We start from the raw sequence: 19,175 nt of genomic DNA on the forward strand, positions 1-19,175 counted from the left end.
CGACTTTCCTCAAGCATGGAAGGCATTATCGGTGGAATTCTTCAAGCATAGAATGACACCAAATTCATACGTCGACTTTCCTCAAGCATGGAAAGTGTCATCCGGTAGGTTTCTTCAGGCTTAGAAAGCTACCAAACTCATCTGTCGGCTTTCCTCAAGCATGGAAAGCATTTCAACAAACGTCATCCGGTGGATTCCTTCAAGCATAGGAAAATACCAAACTCATTTGTCACCGATACACTGGTGTCAGATAAGCGTTCTATCCCTATACTCTTTTATCTGTGGAATTAACATTTTTTGTAGGTATCGGCGTATACAGAATGATTTAGGATCGCAGAACGTCTTAAATCATTCTCCGTCCCTATCGACTACTTTGACTATCGTTTTCGAAACTAACGTTTCTACGAACTCAGTCAAAGTGGGGGCTTCTGTAGACACCTAAAAATGTCTCCCCAAAACCAAACCCGATGATGAACAACCTTTCACCGCCATTATTGGTCGGGTTGAGTATTTAATTTTTGGAGTGCTTAAATCCATATTTCCATTTCATAAACCAACCCAATTCTTAGCCCATTTCCCCAAACCATAACTCATTTTCCTCTTTTTTTGCCTTTAAACCCAAAATAATTCATTTCGTGTCCTTTAAAATCAATCATTTCGTGTCCTTTTTATAAAAACGTTTATTCCAGTTTATTTTGGTCCATAATCAGGGTCTAATGATTGAATATTTGGATGGGGCTTTAAAATATCTTTCCAACGATATATTATAAGCCCAAATCCGAGTTATAACGAATAAGTTATGGCCAAAATATTAAACTAGCCCAAACCGAACCTAAGCCCACCTTACCTACGACCCAATGATCATGTGGAGGGTCCAAATTATTTAACCCCATTCCTAAACCAATTAGGATTAATTGGAAGCTTCTATAAGTTTCTAAAAGATCTTAATTATCCTTTTTGAAAAGATAAGATTAAATAGTTTGAAATTGAATAAAACTCCTTTTTTTGAAAATCCTATTTATATCCGAATTGAAAGACGTTCAAAGATAGACAGATATTATTTTCGTGTATTATAGTTTTTATCCAAATTTTATATGGTTGGATAGCCCTTGAAATTATCTTTCCAATGATATATTATAATATCAATTCCGAGCTATAACGGAAAAGATATGAATAAAATGTCAAACTCTATCCAAAACTGAAACCGTCTCACTATTTCGGCTATATCTTTTGTTCTACAAAATATTTTAATCTGATTTAAATTAGGTTAGAAAGTAGACTTCAAGAGCTTTCCAACCATATCTTATTCATCTTATTCCGATTTCTGGTTCAAAAGATATGATAAAAACAAAAACCGCAAAAACTGCTGTCTATCGCAAGTGTTTTATCCGATTCGAATTCTTATCTTTTCTTGATTCGACCCTTCTTTTCCTCTTATAAATAGAGGTCATATCTCCCCTTTTTTATTCATCAACAATCTTGATCAAAAAACAATTCTCTTCTCCCTCTTTAGCCTAAACACTAGCCTCCCTATTCTATCATTTCTTCCTTAAGCACTCCAAGGAGTTCATACAATACCCAAAGTTCTATTCTTAAACCAAGGCGTGAAAGGTATAATTGACTGAGGGTTTGGACCAAATCAACTCTACTTTAATTTAATTTCCATTTACTTTATTATTTTTATTGAAGTTACTAACAATTTATTCATGATGTAGCAATTTAAAGGAACGCGCGAAATGTGAGTAATTAATTAATTTAATTACTTATTTTATATTGCTAGTATCATGATTAGGTTAATTTCGTATTTGATTTGACTAACACTATTATTGTTAAATTGATTCCAATTTTAATGTTGATTTTATTATATTTATGATCACCATATTGCATGTTTAAAGGGAATATGTAATTGAAAATCACGCCTAATAAGATAATTTGGACAACCGGTTTAGGATCCTTTTTAATCTTGTTATTAATTGAAGTGATCACCAAATATTTAGAATTATGTGTGCATTAATTTTGAACCAATTTAGTTAAATAATAGTTTGGAGCGAATTGAATTATTGTTTGTATGCCTTTGAGATCACAGGAATCACTTTTCACTATAAGAATCGAGTAGAGGCCAATACGGGCGAATGTGACTCCATGACTCACTTCGTACCATCATCCCCGATCCTCCTTTCGTGGTTCCGAACCATATGGAGTTAGTAATCTCATGGATTATGAATGGGGTGTAACCTTCACGGGTCAATCGTTGTTGCCTATCGTTGTCCCTTATCGTGGTTGCCTTTTTATGATCCGTGAACGGTTTACAAGTTCCTTAAAAACTTGTTGGCGGCTCCCTACTTTCCTTGTCCCTAATCGTATTATGTCAATTTCCACTTCCTATGAGTGCCAAGCATATTCACAACATGCTTTTTAACGTAGGCGCACTTCGAGCGACGCCTACAAAAGCTTTGAGGTGTTTTGGGGTTTTGTGTGTGGGAATTGCTGGCCGATTAAGGATGGCAAAGTTTGTTGTGGACCACTTATTTTATACTCCACTTCTAAATTTTTGGTCATAGTGGGTTTATTAATAAAAATTATTCCTATTTTCCAAACTTAATCATCAATACTACAACAAGTTGCTCAATTACGCACTACTAGTGTACTACTACTAACTTCGTATCATCTAAATTATTAGTCATACTGACTTAGTCTTATTATTTATTATTGTAGACGGAGGCTACTAAGTGAACGTTACAGAGGTTAATTACCTTGAGTTTTTACGCACGATCAAGGTAATTTTTTCAATGTCCATAATCTTTAGAATCCCGTTAGGAAATTGTATTGAAATATTGTGTGCCAACTATGTGCTTATGTAATTATATGTCATGAGTGTCATGTCGTATGATATTATGGAATCATATTATATATATATATATATATATATATATATATATATATATATATATATATATATATATATATATATATATATATATATATTAGTTTTCTATTTTGTGTACTAGTATATGTACTTTCGAAAAATTTGATTATTTGGTATCGTATGAGTTTCTTTTAAAAATAAATAAGATCTAGGGTATTGGATGATTGATTATATGTGATTGATGGTCTATATGTCATGTAGGATGACTATGGTCTAATAATACTGAAGTTGAAGTATTGTTACTTGAAATTAAATTGATTTGTGCAATACTTGTGTACAGTGTAATTGGATGATTTAATCTAATAAAATGTACAATGAAATTTAATTTAAGAAGGGAAATGAAACCCGAAAGGGTGAAGAACAGGTTGCCCACTAGTAGTTATGGTTGCTACTAGTTGGTTTAAATTATTGTATATTGTTGTTAGTCTTCCTCCTAATCACTGGGTATTAGTGAGGGATGTGCACACTAGGGACATTCTGGTTATTTCATGACCATTTGGGGGTAACGCGCGACCCTCTGTTAAGTAGGTGGTGACAGGGATTAGTCCCGGCTTACCGGCGTTCTCTTTCCCTTTCTTAAATAAGGTAGTAATATGTTATGTGACTATTTGAACTTGGTTGAGTATTAAAATATTTATGAGACTATATTATGTATAAAATATTTTGAACTACAATTATTTATTTTATGGGATGGAGTTGGAATTACTCAGTTTATCTGATTTTTGGGAGTTATCTCTCTTTTCTTGTTTCTGATTTATTTTGCAAGTTGGTAAGAGGGTACTCGGTTACGTGTGAGGAGACGTTAGAATAATCACGTAGCTAAGACAACTTAGTTTATTTCCGAATTTAATTATTTCCTTTCAACTATTGGTTTCAAAATAATTGCATGTTTGATGTAATGACTATTTATTTGCCGCCAATTAGACCACTTAGATTATTTAATTATTATTTCAATTTGCTTTGCATTTATTTTCTACAGAAAATAAATGTAGCAGTAACACTCCCGGAGTTCGATGGTTGGGTTTTTGAATGTTAAAGGTTACTCTTATTGATTTTAAAAGACTCGAATTTTGGGGGTGTTACACTTCATCTAGTATTTAATAATTCAAAATATTAAAAATTAACATTTAATAATATTGTTAATCAATAATTTCTAATAATTATAACAATTATTTCAAAATAAATAAATAATAATAATAATAATAACAATTTCTTTTTATAAACATTTGATATTAGAATCACAATGTATAGAAACATTTAATGTGGGTATAGATTGTTAGTTTATTGAGTTGAATTATTTTTCAAATCTTTCCATACAATTTATGAATTAAAAAAAAAAAGAGGTTGTTTTCATGTGGTATATTTTTATTTTGAGGGTTAAAAATATATGATTTAAGACATATTTATAAGTAAAATCATTATTACTCATTAAATCATTTTATTTTAAATTTTTGTAAAATGAATATAAGTAAACTGTTGTCTTTTATCTTTCTAATATTAACATATGTTAAATATGGTATACATTTATTTATGTTTTCACTCACCTAAATCAATGGTATATGCACATAATAATAATAATAATAATAATAATAATAATAATAATAATAATAATAATAATAATAATAATAATAATAATAATTAACAAGACTGTGGAGACTGACCTTATGAGTAACCCTAGTGAGATCGCTGCCCCCAGACTCATGAAAAAATTAGCAGATATATTTTTCACGAAGGTCACTTCATCTGTGGATTTCACTTTCTCCCTATCTGCGCGTCAGGTTGCCTTATAGAAGTCCCAACAGGGGGATCACTCTTCGGCCTGGTTGCGGACGGTCCCGATATCGGGTTTGGGTCAGACTATGAATGGTAAGACTTACCGTAGTGTTCTTTGCTACAGGTTGGGTGTTCCTTTGTTCTCCATTTCATCACCGTGGGTTTTTGATGGGGATATTTATGGGGATCATGCAGTGCCTTGTGCTAGGATGGTGGGTATTAAACATTGGCACAACGTTACCCTTGTTGATATTTGTTTTCGGTCTGGGATTTCTGCTCGAAAGGAGGTTAACGTTAGGTTAACTGGAGGGAACGACGGAGCTCTTCGACCAGCAGATGTGTTGCTTTATTCCTGGGATAGAGGCCTTGATGTATGTGTTGACTTGACGGGGTCTTGACGGGGTCTTCACCTTTGACACAATCGGGCTTGTCTGACTTCGTTCCTGGTCGTGTTATGTCTGCGGTGGCTCAGCGGAAGCGGGACAAGTATGGAGCGCGTTGCATTGCAGGGCTATTGACTATGGTTTTCTTCCTTTCTCCTTTTCTTCGTTGGGGGAATTAGAGAAGGATGATGTTGCGTTGCTGAAGCGAGTTCAGGCGTTCGCTAAGACTAAGGATATTGGTGCTCGTGCATTTTCTCACATCTTCAGCAGGATCGGGTTTGCTATAGCTAGGGGGTGGGGGTCCAGATTGTATCTCGGCTCCCCACCAATCTATATCTATATATTATACTAAAAGACAAGCGCCTCAATGCGAGGATGACAAATGTCACTCTCTCATTGGCTTATCTTAAGTATTAAATATATCTATATAATTACTGTTTACATATTCAAGCATAGTTATTTTTGTTAAACTTCAAACAATAAAAGCAAGTTTCTATACATGCATAAGATTTTCATGATTTCCTAACATAAATATTGATTTTAATTTTTTTATAATAAATATATACTTTCCAATACTACAAATAATTCATAAAGTCTTTCCAATCTATCTATCTATATATATTATACTAAAAGACAAGCACCTCAATGTGAGGGTGACAAATGTCACTCTTTCATTGGCTTATCTTAAGTATTAAATATATCTATATAATTACTGTTTACATATTCAAGCATAGTTATTTTTGTTAAACTTCAAACAATAAAAGCAAGTTTTTATACATGCATAAGATTTTCATGATTTCCTAACATAAATATTGATTTTAATTTTTTTATAATAAATATATACTTTCCAATACTACAAATAATCCATAAAGTCTTTCCAATCTTTATTTATAGTCAAGTTAAAGAATAATAACTAATTTGAAGCAATATGATTAAAGTGACAAAATTAAGGAAACAAATATTTCGTATTTTGAAAGGCTAATATTGTTTTTTTAATGAAAATTAAATCAAATCGATAAGAATTTAGTTTGACGTCAATTATGAAATCAATACAAACATTTAAAAAAACCAGATGTACAATAAAATATTGTGCACCTATTATAAAAGCTACCATGTAATGAATGAAAGTTATTTATGCTTTATTGATAAAAGTTACCCAAAATAGTCTATAAGTTATTCTAAATTCAATTCAAGTAATCGGATGAATACAAAAGTTTTTGATAAAGATACAAAATAGTGTAAAAATTACTTTTATCGTTTGTTGTACTCCTTGACAAATACTGAATGCTAAGCCGAAATGTTGTCTTGGAAAAAAATACATAATCGTGAACATAAATTTAATTTTAATTGGCCTTTCATTTTCTATACAATGTCTTTTACAATGACCTTTTGTTTTTCTTGCATAAAAAAAAAAAGAACCAATAACCAATCAAAACAAGAAGAATAAAAGTTAAATTGAATTAGACATTTGACGGAAAAGGGATAGATATAAAATGTATTATAATTATTATTCGTGTTTTAAATTGTAATATTCGTATTAACAATGTTATTACTTATGAATTTTTTTTAGAAAAACTAACATTTTATTAACATTATTTGCATGTAATCATTAAATGTATTGGATGTTGTGTAGCTATGCAATGTCCAAAACTTTAGTTGAGCGACTTTGATTTAGTGATTGTACGGTAAAAAGATATTGACTTCGATCTTGAAACCTAATAATCTAATAAATTCTAAATAGAAAAATTAAAACAAAAGGAAATGAAAATAGTAAATGGCTTTAAATATTGAAATAAACATAACCTTTTAAATCAATTTAGCGAAACAAGAGACAATTTTAAGGCTTTTAAAATTAAATGGGGGAAAATATATGTAAAAATAACATTTTTAGATATATATAAATGTCCATGCACTATTATAAGAGTTTTGTTAACCATTTTATAATTAAGGTAGGGATAAATCTTAGTAATATATACTCCGTATATTTTACTTATATAAAATTATCAGTATCCATACCTATATACGAAGTATTTGTGTTGTATAATATATTTAATCAGTTGTTGGTTATATATATGACTATTATATAATATATAGTTTTTGGCACAATGCTTAACTTAGGAAAATATATGTTCTTGAAGGTCAAATATAAGGTTATTATTGTGTCTATAGATTTAATGAGTGCGACGAGTAAATAAAACATGTATATAATAGATTGATTGTAGCTACTGATGCGGATGGTATGATAAGAAAATTTTAGTTTTTTCTCAACGGGAGATATAAATAAATTAGTCCACTTCTTATATAGCTATGTGGTGTATTATTCAATTATTTTTCAATTAATAAAATAACATTATAAAAAATTAAAAGAAATTCAAATAACATAAAATACTATTCAAATAACGTTCTTTTAATTTTTTTTTTTATTGACCATTAGTAACCAAGTCCTTTAATAGTAAATGAATTACCTTTGTTTTTATTATTATTATTCCTACGGGTTTAATAGTTTGATTTATAAACCGTGCTTTGCACGGACAATATGCTAATTTCTTTGTAATTTGATTGAATTTGTAAATTTTTTATAATAATAATAATAATATTAATAATAATAATAATAATAATAATAATAATAATAATAATAATAGTATTAATAATAATGTTGAAATCTGCTTTTTCTGCTATCTTGAAATCTGCTCTGCTCTCAGAATGAGACATGATGGGCCGCTACCAGGTATGGTCCATACCAAGGGGTGAAAACAGTATAAAATCAACAATAACAGTATAAAAACAACAAATAACAGTATAATATAAAGATTCGCTCTTTCCTCTTTCCCTCTTTCTCCATCAAAAATCTCGCTAGAATTATAACAGTATAAACTATAAAATAACATTATATTTATCAATAATAACAATATATTTATCAATAATAACAGTATAAATTGAAACAAAAAAAGAATTTGGTATGGACCATACCAGGTATGGGCCTATACTTACTCCTCTCAGAATATGAAAATTTTACCCTACACCCTAGTGTAGGTTGTGTTCCCTACACCCCCCCGCCCCCCTATGCTACGTTGTTTTGTAGCTGGTATTGAGTTCTCATGTGCAGCTTCTTTCCTTTTGCGATTCTTTCCTTTTTTTTTTTCCTTTTTTTTTTTCTTTTCTTCCTCTTTTTTTCCTTTTTTCTTTGTTTCTTATTATTCAAGCTATGTATATATATGATTTTAAACCCTATTTTTTCTCTCTCTTCAATTGATCAACCTCCATTTTTTATCTACATTTTTCTCTCGTTAATTCATCTTTTTCATTTTATTTTTTGAACGAACTCGTTAATTGTTACCGATCATCAATGGCGAATTCTGCATCTGGAGATTGCGTTGATTTTGATCGTGATTGCGAGCGTGTGTTTCCTTCTGGAGTTCGTTTGGTTGATTCGTTTGTGCAACAATGTGAGTAATTGTGATCATAATTTTGCAATTTTTAATTATCTCTAATTTGTTCTGTTATAATGCTCTGTTAATTTGAACTTAATTGATGTATTATTATTCACTTTCGATTTTTGAATTTACTACTTTGATCACATTATGATGAACGTTTTTTTATTGTTATACTTTGTATGAACATTTTGTTGCTTCATTTGTTGTTTCATTTGTTGTTTTCTCTGTGTTTTAGAATTGTGTGTTTTTGTTGTATATTTTGTAGATTATATTTTCAATTAATCGTTTATGTTTTCTTATTCATGCTTACTAATGTGTTTATGTTCAGTCTTAAAGTCATTTTTGATCATTTATTTTTACATTTTTATATCGATATTATGTGTAGTGGTAAATAATGAAAATATTGTTCAAAATATTATGTGCTGAAATTCTTTTTGCAATTAATCATTTGCTGTTTTGATATTGAACATTTTACTTATTTGTTATTGTTCATTCATGAAACTCTTTATGATCATTTATAATTGTATATTGTGCAGTGGAAAAAAATGATGATATTATGTATTTAGAAGCAGAACAGTCTGAATTAAAGGATAAAGAATTTAAATCTGAAGATGAAGCTTTCGAAGCGTATAATGAATATGCTTTTAGGAAAGGTTTTGGAATTCGAATTGGGAAGAGTAAGAGAAGAAGAGATGATTCTTTTTTGATGAAAAGATTTGTTTGTTGTAATGAGGGATTCAAAGATAATAAGTGTAAGAATAAAAGGATTTATAAGAAGTTGGATCATCGAACTGGTTGTTTAGCTTTTGTGCAGTTTCATATTGATCATTTAGGGGTCTATACATGTACAAGACATGAAATGGTTCATAATCATTCTATGATTCCTCCTGAAAAAAGGCATTTGATAAGGTCTCAAAGAGATGTGAATAAAGAGCAGCTTCTTTTCATTTCAACAATGAAATTGAGTGGAGTCAAAGTTACTGATTCTTTGAGGGTTCTAAAGAAGGAGGTTGGGGGATCTCCTAATCTTTGTTTTACTGCTTCTGATGCTTATAATGCATTGTCATCTGAAAAAGCTGCCCAAATTGAAGGATGTGATAGTAACCAATTGATTAAATATTTTGCCAAGAGACATGTGGATAAGACAGATTTTTATTATGATTTTGAACAAGATGATAGTGGTGCTTTAGTTAGTTTTTTTTGGCGTGATGGTAGGATGATGAGAGATTATCATTACTTTGGAGATTTGTTGGTTTTTGATACAACTTATAGAACTAATAAATATGGAATGATATGTGCTCCATTTGTTGGGATGAACCATCATGGTAACAATGTCATGTTTGGTATGGGTTTTATTCTTAATGAGCGCACCGAGTCTTTTGATTGGTTGTTTGATACATTTTTGCACTCAATGGGGAGGAAAAGTCCCATTACAATTATGACTGATCAAGCACAAGCGATTGCAGCGGGTATAAGAAACATTTTTCCTTCAACTGTTCATCATCGTTTATGTGTATGGCATCTTGAACAAAATTCTAAGAAACACATTGGAGCATTGAGAGCTTTGGAAGGCTTTACAGATTTGTTTGGATATCTTTTGAAGTATTGTGAAACTCTTGCTGAATTTGAATATTTCTGGAAAAGGTAAATTATTGTTTTTTGTATTTATTTTTTATTTTTATTATGTGATATATTTGATTATTATGTGATATATATATGAACATTTAGTGTTTTACATATGATCATACAATTTACTTTGTTATGTATGTTATCATAATATTATTAGTGTCCATATTGTTTATGATCATTATTCTTTATACAAATGTACATATTTTAATTTATATTTATCATTAATATATGATCATTTCTGTTATACAGGATGTGTGATAAATACAAATGTGAAAATGATGATTGGTTATGTGATTTGTATAAAATAAAGGAAATGTGGTGTCCTGCTTATTCAAAGAAGTATTGGTCTGGTGGTATATTGTCTTCTCAACGTAGTGAAACTACTAATAAGTCAGTTTCACAACGTCTTAATAAGACTCAAGGTTTATGTGATTTTTATCATGTTTTTCTTGATGTCATTTCTGAGTGGAGAAGTAAGGAAGGTGCAAGAGATTACAATACTCTGAGGGGTAATAGGCACCTAGCTTTTGCCAATATTGGTATATTAGTTCATGCAAGATCATTGTACACTATTCAAGCTTATGTGCTTTTTGAAGAGGAGTTCATTAGGGGGACAGCTTATGATCATGTTGATAATGGTTTGCGTTTTCCAGAATATTCATATCTTCTTTGGAGGCCTGGGAAGGATATAATTAAGCATGAAGTTGTTTTTAATAAGGAAACACATGCAATTTGTTGCACATGCATGTACTTTAGTGAGACTGGTTTACTTTGCTCTCATTCTCTTCGAGTATATCATTTGCATTGTGTGCGTAATATTCCACAAGAGTATATAATGAAACGATGGACAAAGGCTGCCATGTGTAGTCATGGTATTGAAGAACCTACTTTGAGGACAAATGTTTTGGCTACTAGTGTTTGGAGGTCACAAACAATCAGAAAGTTTGTTAAGTTGATAACAAGTTGTCAGAATTCTTTGAATGCAAGGGCAGAGGTTGAGTGTTATTTCAATCTGTTAAAAGAAAAGGTTGAGAGTGTATCAGGTGTAATTGACTTTAGTGAACCTGTTAAAGAGGTTGAAATTGTTGATCTTGAGATCAAGAATCCTCCAAAAGCTAGGCCTAAAGGTGAGAGGAATGTAAGGCCTAAGAGTACCTTGGAGAAGTAGTGTAACAAGGCAAAGGGTAATTTCAAGAGGAAAAAGTCTCTGTACACTCCTTACAAAAGGGGTATAGGGCAAGCAGTTGTACAGGTATATGATCATTTCATATTTTCAAATTGATCATTTAAGTTTTCGTAAATGATCATTTATGTTTTTTTTTTTTTTTTAATAGGAACTTGATGAGAACGGTTGTGCTGTTACTTATGCTAATTCTATTAGTGATCCCATTGAATTGATTGTTTTGAGCAATAAACGGGCTCAGGTAAATTCAAATGTGCCAAAAAAAACATTTTATTTATATTTTATTAATATTGATTTTTATAATTTAAAAATATAGGTCGGCTAAAAATCAGCTGTTGTAGAAGAAATTCCTTCTAGTTCTAAGGAATCAAATCATAGTATTTCCAATGATTTTTATCAGGTATGTTTGTTTGTTATTGATTATAAATTTATTTTATTTTTTGGCATTTATGATCTATATTATAATTTTTTTTATTTAATTTTTTATTTTTTATATTTTTTTTTGGTTTTTTTGTAGGCTACTGGTGAAAGCTCTCTTTCATCCAGCATATCTATTGATGTTGATATTTCATCTATTGCTAAGGTTTTTTTTTTCCATATTTGTTTGTATAAGTGTTTGTAACTGATCATATACTGGTTTATTAATGATCAATTTAATTTTTTTTAAAGGCGAAGGATTTAAATCTTGAAGGTGTTTCTGCTGTTCAAGCTCGTTCTAATGTTGGTGCAAATAAAGGTGCTTCTGGTGTTAAAACTTACTCTCAAATTAATCCAAGAGTTCCAATTCATACTAGTGCGTCAACAAAATCTCCTGTTGTTATTCAACCTACTGTTCCCAGGAATGTTCAAAATCAAACTCAGAATTGTTCAAACACCAATCCAGAAATGATCATATCCAACTCCAGGAATGTTCAATCAACAAATGTTCAAGTTATTTCTCCTACAGTTCAAATAAATGATCAAGGATTTCGTGTTCAGAATGTTCAAATTACTCCTCCCACAGTTCAAAGAAATGATCAAGGTGCTCGTGTTCCAATTCTTCAATCAAGAAATGTTCAATTAGGTTCTAAAAAGATTTCTTCTAAGTATGATAGGTTGTTAGCCTTTTTTGATACAAGTGTAGCTAAACGTTTGGCTAATAAAGATAAATAATTAGTATTCCAGAACTTTATAAACATTAGACTTTTTTGTAATGTTGATTTAATTACTATTTTGTAATTTTGAATTTTCGATCTATTATGTAAAAGACATAAATATTATATTTTATATAGTACTATATTTAGTATATTTAAACTTTATATTAGAATTTTATATGTTTTTAAAATTATACATTTATCAATGATTATTTAGTCATCAAAATTTTATATGTTTTAAAATTCTACATTTATCAATGATTATTTAGTCATTTGTATATGAACAAAAGTAAGAACCAACATCCAATTTATAAAACTTATAAAAAACTTTCATTCAAAGATTAAAATGAAATATCAATTACAATAATATTAAAATAAAATATAAAGAACTTTCATTCAAAGATTAAAATGAAATATCAATTACAATAATATTAAAATAAAATCCATAAGTCTATTTCATAAAAAAAAAAATAGTCATATATAAGAAATGAACTTATACATAGTTGTAAATGAACATTTGAAACTACAAAGTTACAAATTTTCTAGCTTTCCTTCTATTTGCTCTTGATTCAGTGTTTTCTTCAAATAACATCAGTTCTGCTGTGTATTGGAGCCTTAGTTTTCTAATTTGTTCCACCTGTTGAACAAAATGAATTGTCAAATTTTAATTAAACAATCTTTACTATTTCATAAATGAACATTATATCTTAAATAATTGATCATTTATAACTCTTACATTGTTTGGTTTTAAATCACAAATCCAGCTCTCATTAGGATCAGCAGTGAAGGTTTCCATATGCTTCATAATGTAAACTCCACAGTTTGTATAGTCATTGTTGCTACGCCATTTCATCTTTTCCAAAACAACTGTGTAGTCTTCAATTCTTTTTGCATCTTCATATCCAAGGTGTTTCATGTACTCTGCCAATCCTTTTAACTGATAGAAAAAAGAGTAAAAATTGTTTAGAAGTTTGTATTGTGATGAAGACATGAACAATTAATAAAATATAATTGATCATGTAGCCAAATATAAATGAACATATTATCTCACCATCATTTTTGGTTGTTCTTCATATTTTGCTTGGACTGATACATGTTTTGGTAGTTTTCTATTGTCAATTATATGAATTTTGTCTTCTATATGATTGACGCACAACAGAAAAAAATGTTGAGAAGTTGATACTGGGAAGAAGACCTGAACAAATTATATAATGTTATTGGACAATATATTGAATGTAATTGAACATTTGTATTAAACAAGAATTAATACCTGTTTATATCCAACAATGCTGTCAATTTTATTCAACTTCAGTTCATTGTCAATTCTTTCTATGAAGGCATTAATTCTTGTCTTCATTGATGATCCTTCTCGACAAACTCTATTTGTGCACATAATGTGCTGTTGAAATAGAAACAAACATATAGAAGTTAAATGAATTTTTAGCAATTATTTATCATAGGAAAATAGAATCAATAATATAAAAAAAGAAGAAAGACTAACATGAAGCACTGTTGAGAAATAAATCTTGTTTCTCGGCTTTTTATGATTAAGAAACCTTGCCCATCCATCTATGACACAATTTGTCACTTCAACATCATCTCCAAGAGTTTTCATTTCATTTCTATTGATGAGATTCAAGCCATCATAGTATAAGAGTGCACTGCATTATGAACATTTAATAATATGAATGTGAACATATTTTTATAAAAGATATTAAACCTTAAGTTTAATTAGTGTAAGTAATTACCTTTCATCTTTTCCACCAAGAGCAAAGTCTACTGCAATTTGGTTCATGGCTTTCTCATCTTTAAACAGATCCTTGTACTTGACCAAGTAAGGAGATCGAAAAGCAGGAGGAATTGTTTGCTTTTCGCGTTTTGGTCTTGTTGTTCAATATAAAATATTGTTAAATTAAGAAAATTATGAGGAACATAAATGAACATTTGAGTGTATATAAATAAATTTGAAGTTATACCTTTCAACCTTTTCCTTTTCAGTTTTTTTCTTCTTTTCTGCAATTGACTTTTTCTTATCATCATTCCTGGTCATATTACATAACACAAATGTACATTTAGGTATATGAAAATGTTCATTATTATTTTTGAACATTTACTTAATATAAATAATGTACCTTTTTGTGACTTTTGAGGATGAAGCAACAATCTTCTTGTTTTCACTGAAAATTCAAACAATGTCAGTACATATTAATAAAATATAAGCTTCTTATGTAACACCCTGAATCATTTTCAATTCATAAAATGAAAGATATTGATTTAACATAAACCACACATTCATATTACATATTCAACAAAATAATGTACACACATACAATAGTTTGAGAAACTCCAGTTTCAAGTTACAACACGATAGTAACATAAGTTAAATTGTTCCATCTAGATATTTTATCCTTACTAATTACATAACCCTAATAGTAAGACATGTCTTCAAGATTTTACCCCTCCACTTTTTCATCAAAAACATCTTCCTTGTTTTGTTTTCCACCTCCAACTGTGTTTTTTGGATCATCACTTTTTTCACCACCATGTGACCTAGGGTCAGCATCAACCACTGAACCAGATCCTGCATCTAAGAAAAAATTTAATTAGATATAATATTATTTCTTTGTAAATGAACATTTGAGTATTTATAATTGAACATTATACCTGTTCTAGGCAATCCTTCATTATCTGACCTAGTGTCAGCATCAAATTTTGAACCAGTTGCTGCATCTTACAAAAAAATACAATTAATAATGAATATTTCTTGTTTGTAAATGAACATTTTACACTTTTTAATTGAACATTATACCAGTTCTAGAAAATTCTTCAATTCTTTGTTCTGAAGCTGCTGAAGTTTTACCCACATCCTTTTCTCCAACTGTATTATAAATCATCATTTTGGAGATACACTAAGTTAATAGTATTTACACATAATAATTAGAAATGAACATTTCTACTTAAGTTTATGTACATTATTATTAAATATATGAACATATTACCATTTGTTGAAATTATTGGTTGTTCAATTATATCACCAAGTGTTGAAGAGGTGGGCCCTGTTTCTGTTTAGGACAATTTAGACCACAAATTTAGAATTTTTCATATAAAAATTAGGATATATAGTCTCTTTTAGTTAGAAGTTACCAATGGCTGGAGAAGGTGGAGTTAACCCCAAGCTGAAAGCTTTTCTGATGTCATATTCTTGTTCTTTTTCCTTTCCCTTTTTGGTTAATTTCTTCCCAGTCATTTGCTTCTCAGTTGTTTGTTTTCAGACCCTTGCATCAGATTCTTCTCAGCTTGTGCAAGTGCATTTAGGAAATCCTCACTGCTAAAGAATTCTTCATCTTGGCTTAGAATTGATGGTTCCCTAGCTGCCACCTTTCCTAAAACTTCATCAACTTTTTTCACCAAGTCATTTCCAGGGAAGATATCCTTTGCCTTCACCAATTTTGAAGAAAGCTTTGACAGGTTTGAGCAAGTTGTTTTTACCAGGGAAACAAAATCTTCCATAAAAACCTATATGAATGAATATTAAAAATTATGCAGTTGAACATTTCAGATTATACAAATGAACATTTATGTTAACAAAAGTGATCATTTTATAACCTCAGGACTTTCTTCAACTTCTGCAGCAATCCTTGGTAGAATTTTCCCTCTTCCAAATCCCAATTCTAATTCAATCTTCAACCTCTCAAGAACCATGTCTCTATTCCATGCAGATATGATAGGAATTGTTCTTGGAGGCCTTTTGTCTAACCTCTGAACTCTATCAAAATATAACAACTACAAGAAAAAAGAAAACATGGAACAGAACATAAACAATAAAAAAAAAGTGCATTTATTTAAATTTAAATGAACATTTTGTATCTAAGAATATACCATCAGAAATTGAAGAGGGCCTTTGTAGAACCCCTTGCCTTGCTGCTTTCTCCAATCAACATGACATTTGATAAGTGAGTCATATACAAACTGACACCAGTTCAAATTTTTTATGTTTTCTTTGTCCATCATAGAATAAAGAAATTTGAAATGGCATTGATTGTTTGATACACATTTCATCAAGCAGTTCACAGCCACTGCTAAAAAGTTAGTAATGAAATGTTCACTTGGTGGTCTGTTGTTGGTGAATTTATCATTTATGTATCCATTCACAATCTGCAAACAAAATGAAAAAAACATTTATACTTTTGATCATTTAATGTATTTAAAATGAACATTTAAAACTGATCATACCTGACTCACTGATGGAGTTTTTCCTGACCATGATTTTCTCCATTTCTTCAGAAATTCTGCATACTCCTCACTAATTTTATCAGACTTTGGCTCAACAATTGGAATTTCTCCTGTAGGCAAGCCATAAACTACCCTAACATCCTCTACCTCAATTTCTATTTTTTCATTCTTTGGTAGTTCAAAACACTGGCTATTTTCTTCAAAACTTCCCAATAACCAATTACAGAACTTTTGATCAAGTTGAGGTAAACTAATGTCAAGAAGTGATCCTAACCCTATATCAACAACTTGTTGTTTTTGGGTAGGTGTCATCTTTTTTATCCATGCAATGAACTTCACATGTCCTCCTCTCTTTGAAGATTTCTCTTCCTCAAATTCATCTTCCTGAATTTCCTCAACTTCATCAGTTTCCATTGCTTGAACCATTTCAGTTTTCATTTTCTTTTTTCCCCTACCTTTAATCTTTCCTTCATCATACAGTACCATCTTTTGCTCCTCCTTTTCAGCCTTTGCCTTCACTGAATTCCCTTTCTTTGCCTGTTTCTTCCTTGGCTTTACTTCTTCCTCTTCCTCCTCTTCCTCCACCTCATAATCATCCTCACTGACAGGCTCTGCTTCTGCTCTATAAACTGACTCTTCACTATCATCATCACTGTCAGTAGAACTTTCATCAGTAGGATCTTGAGATGGTTCATCTGATGGTACTTCTTGTATTTTTTTTCTCTTTCCAGCATTTCTCTTGGCAGGACTGACATCTGAAAATTAAATATATAATTTTGTTTAAGTATTAAAAATGTACAGTAAGCAAATGATAAAATGAACAAAATTGTTTTCTCAAATGATCATTCTGTATATAGAAATTGAACATTTATAATATATCATTATATACCTGCTTTTCTTTTGCCAGCAACCTTAGAAGTTTTCTTCACTTCTTCTGGAGTTTTCTTTTTCCCACCTTTATATTGAAATTGAACATTAATGATATACCATCATAAATGATCATTCTATACATTAAGATTGAACATTTACCCTTTTTGCCTTGGTCTGGATGATATTCAGCAGGAGCACCTGCCATTTTTCTGATTGGAGTAGGTGCTGGAGTTTTCTTTTTCCCACCTATATATTGAAATTGAACATTAATGATATACCATCATAAATGATCATTCTATACATTAAGATTGAACATTTACCCTTTTTGCCATGGTCTGGAGGATATTTAGTAGGAGCACCTGCCATTTTTTTTATTGGAGTAGGTGCTGGAGGTGGTGCATCAGCTTCCTTTTGAATAGGAGAAGTCCTTGTAGACATTCTTCTTTTCTGTCCTATTTTTGCGGTTTCTTTAGCAGGTTCAACATCCTTCTTCTGGCTTCCCTTTTCAGATTCATCTAACAGAACATCTATTGTTTTAAAAAAAATTTATGTTAGTATATTTGAAAGTGTAATATTTATTGTGAATCAGAAAAGTATTATGATTACCTTGGCTCCTTGTAATTCTACCACTTGGCACAACAACAGGGCTTTTGTTTTTGTTTTTCCTTGCAACCATTTTGTATCTTGTTTTCATTTTGGTTGACTGATCACTTTTTTGTGATGATGGAGCTGTCTCCTCACTAAGTTTTGTGGAAACTTTATCATCATCTTGATCTAGAAGATGAGTTTCATCCTCAATTTGAACAAAATCAGGTGCAATTTGTGCTGCATATGAAATGATCAAATATAAAAGATTAAATAAACATTTATGTAAATTGGATGACAAATGTTTACTATATACAATATAAATGAACATTTCAGATAATGAATATGTACATTTTCCACTATTTACCTTTCGGATATGTTGTCTTTGTAGACTCATCTTCCACTGTTTTCTCTTTAGGGATTTTCTCCTTTTCAGGCTCTTTTTTTCCCTCTTGTCCTTCTATGAATTAGTTAATATTTATATTTTTTTTAATCTTATTGAACATTCAATATTATGTAGATCCAATATGAACATTTTATGTAATAAGAATGTACATTTATAAATTTTTACCTTCTACATTTGTTGTCTTTGGAAAGACATCTTCCACAGCTTTGTCTTTAGGGCTTTTCTCTTTTTCAGTCCCTTTTTTTCCTTCTTGTCCTTCTATTAAAATTTATTTAGTTAAAATTTAATTTTTTTTAATCTTATTGAATATTTAATATTATGCTTTTCCAATATGAACATTTTTTGTAATAAAAATGTACATTTTAAAATTTTTACCTTTTTCCACAGTTTTCTCTTCTACTGGCCCTTTTTCTTTCTTTTTTGCTTCACCTTCAAAAGTAATAGTATTGTTAAAATTGATATTTATGACTATTAAACAAAAATATTCAATAAATATGATCATTTACCTCTCCTGATTTCCTTGCTTGCCTTTTCCATTCTTTTGAGATTTCTCATAATTTTGATTGTCGATTCTTTGTACTTCCTGTAAATGTATGATACTGTTATATAAATTTGAAATA

The 19,175-nt window shown here is 30.2% G+C and overlaps 3 protein-coding genes across 3 annotated transcripts; 1 reads left to right on the forward strand and 2 right to left on the reverse strand.

Annotated features, from left to right (window-relative positions):
- Positions 1-8,428: 8,428 nt before the first annotated feature.
- On the forward strand, positions 8,429-10,841 carry LOC145640158 (protein FAR1-RELATED SEQUENCE 5-like). Its single transcript, XM_081691464.1, has 4 exons — positions 8,429-8,528; positions 9,053-10,160; positions 10,395-10,709; positions 10,799-10,841. The coding sequence occupies exons 1-4, from the start codon at positions 8,429-8,431 to the stop codon at positions 10,839-10,841; spliced, it is 1,566 nt and encodes a 521-aa protein (XP_081547590.1).
- A 1,851-nt stretch (positions 10,842-12,692) lies between these two features.
- LOC145640159 (uncharacterized) lies at positions 12,693-15,708 on the reverse strand. The gene is made up of 13 exons (XM_081691465.1): positions 15,606-15,708; positions 15,461-15,523; positions 15,271-15,339; positions 15,126-15,185; positions 14,919-15,042; positions 14,594-14,638; positions 14,438-14,503; positions 14,210-14,344; positions 13,963-14,122; positions 13,732-13,860; positions 13,513-13,656; positions 13,198-13,398; positions 12,693-13,098 (listed from the first exon to the last, which is right to left on the reverse strand). The coding sequence occupies exons 1-13, from the start codon at positions 15,706-15,708 to the stop codon at positions 12,985-12,987; spliced, it is 1,413 nt and encodes a 470-aa protein (XP_081547591.1). The 3' UTR covers positions 12,693-12,984.
- A 373-nt stretch (positions 15,709-16,081) lies between these two features.
- On the reverse strand, positions 16,082-17,528 carry LOC145641040 (uncharacterized). The gene is made up of 3 exons (XM_081692237.1): positions 16,695-17,528; positions 16,341-16,616; positions 16,082-16,227 (listed from the first exon to the last, which is right to left on the reverse strand). The coding sequence occupies exons 1-3, from the start codon at positions 17,178-17,180 to the stop codon at positions 16,168-16,170; spliced, it is 822 nt and encodes a 273-aa protein (XP_081548363.1). The 5' UTR covers positions 17,181-17,528; the 3' UTR covers positions 16,082-16,167.
- Positions 17,529-19,175: the final 1,647 nt, after the last annotated feature.

Source organism: Chenopodium album, chromosome 7 (assembly GCF_948465745.1).
Source record: "Chenopodium album chromosome 7, dcCheAlbu1.1, whole genome shotgun sequence".
Classification (NCBI taxonomy): Eukaryota; Viridiplantae; Streptophyta; class Magnoliopsida; order Caryophyllales; family Amaranthaceae; genus Chenopodium; species Chenopodium album.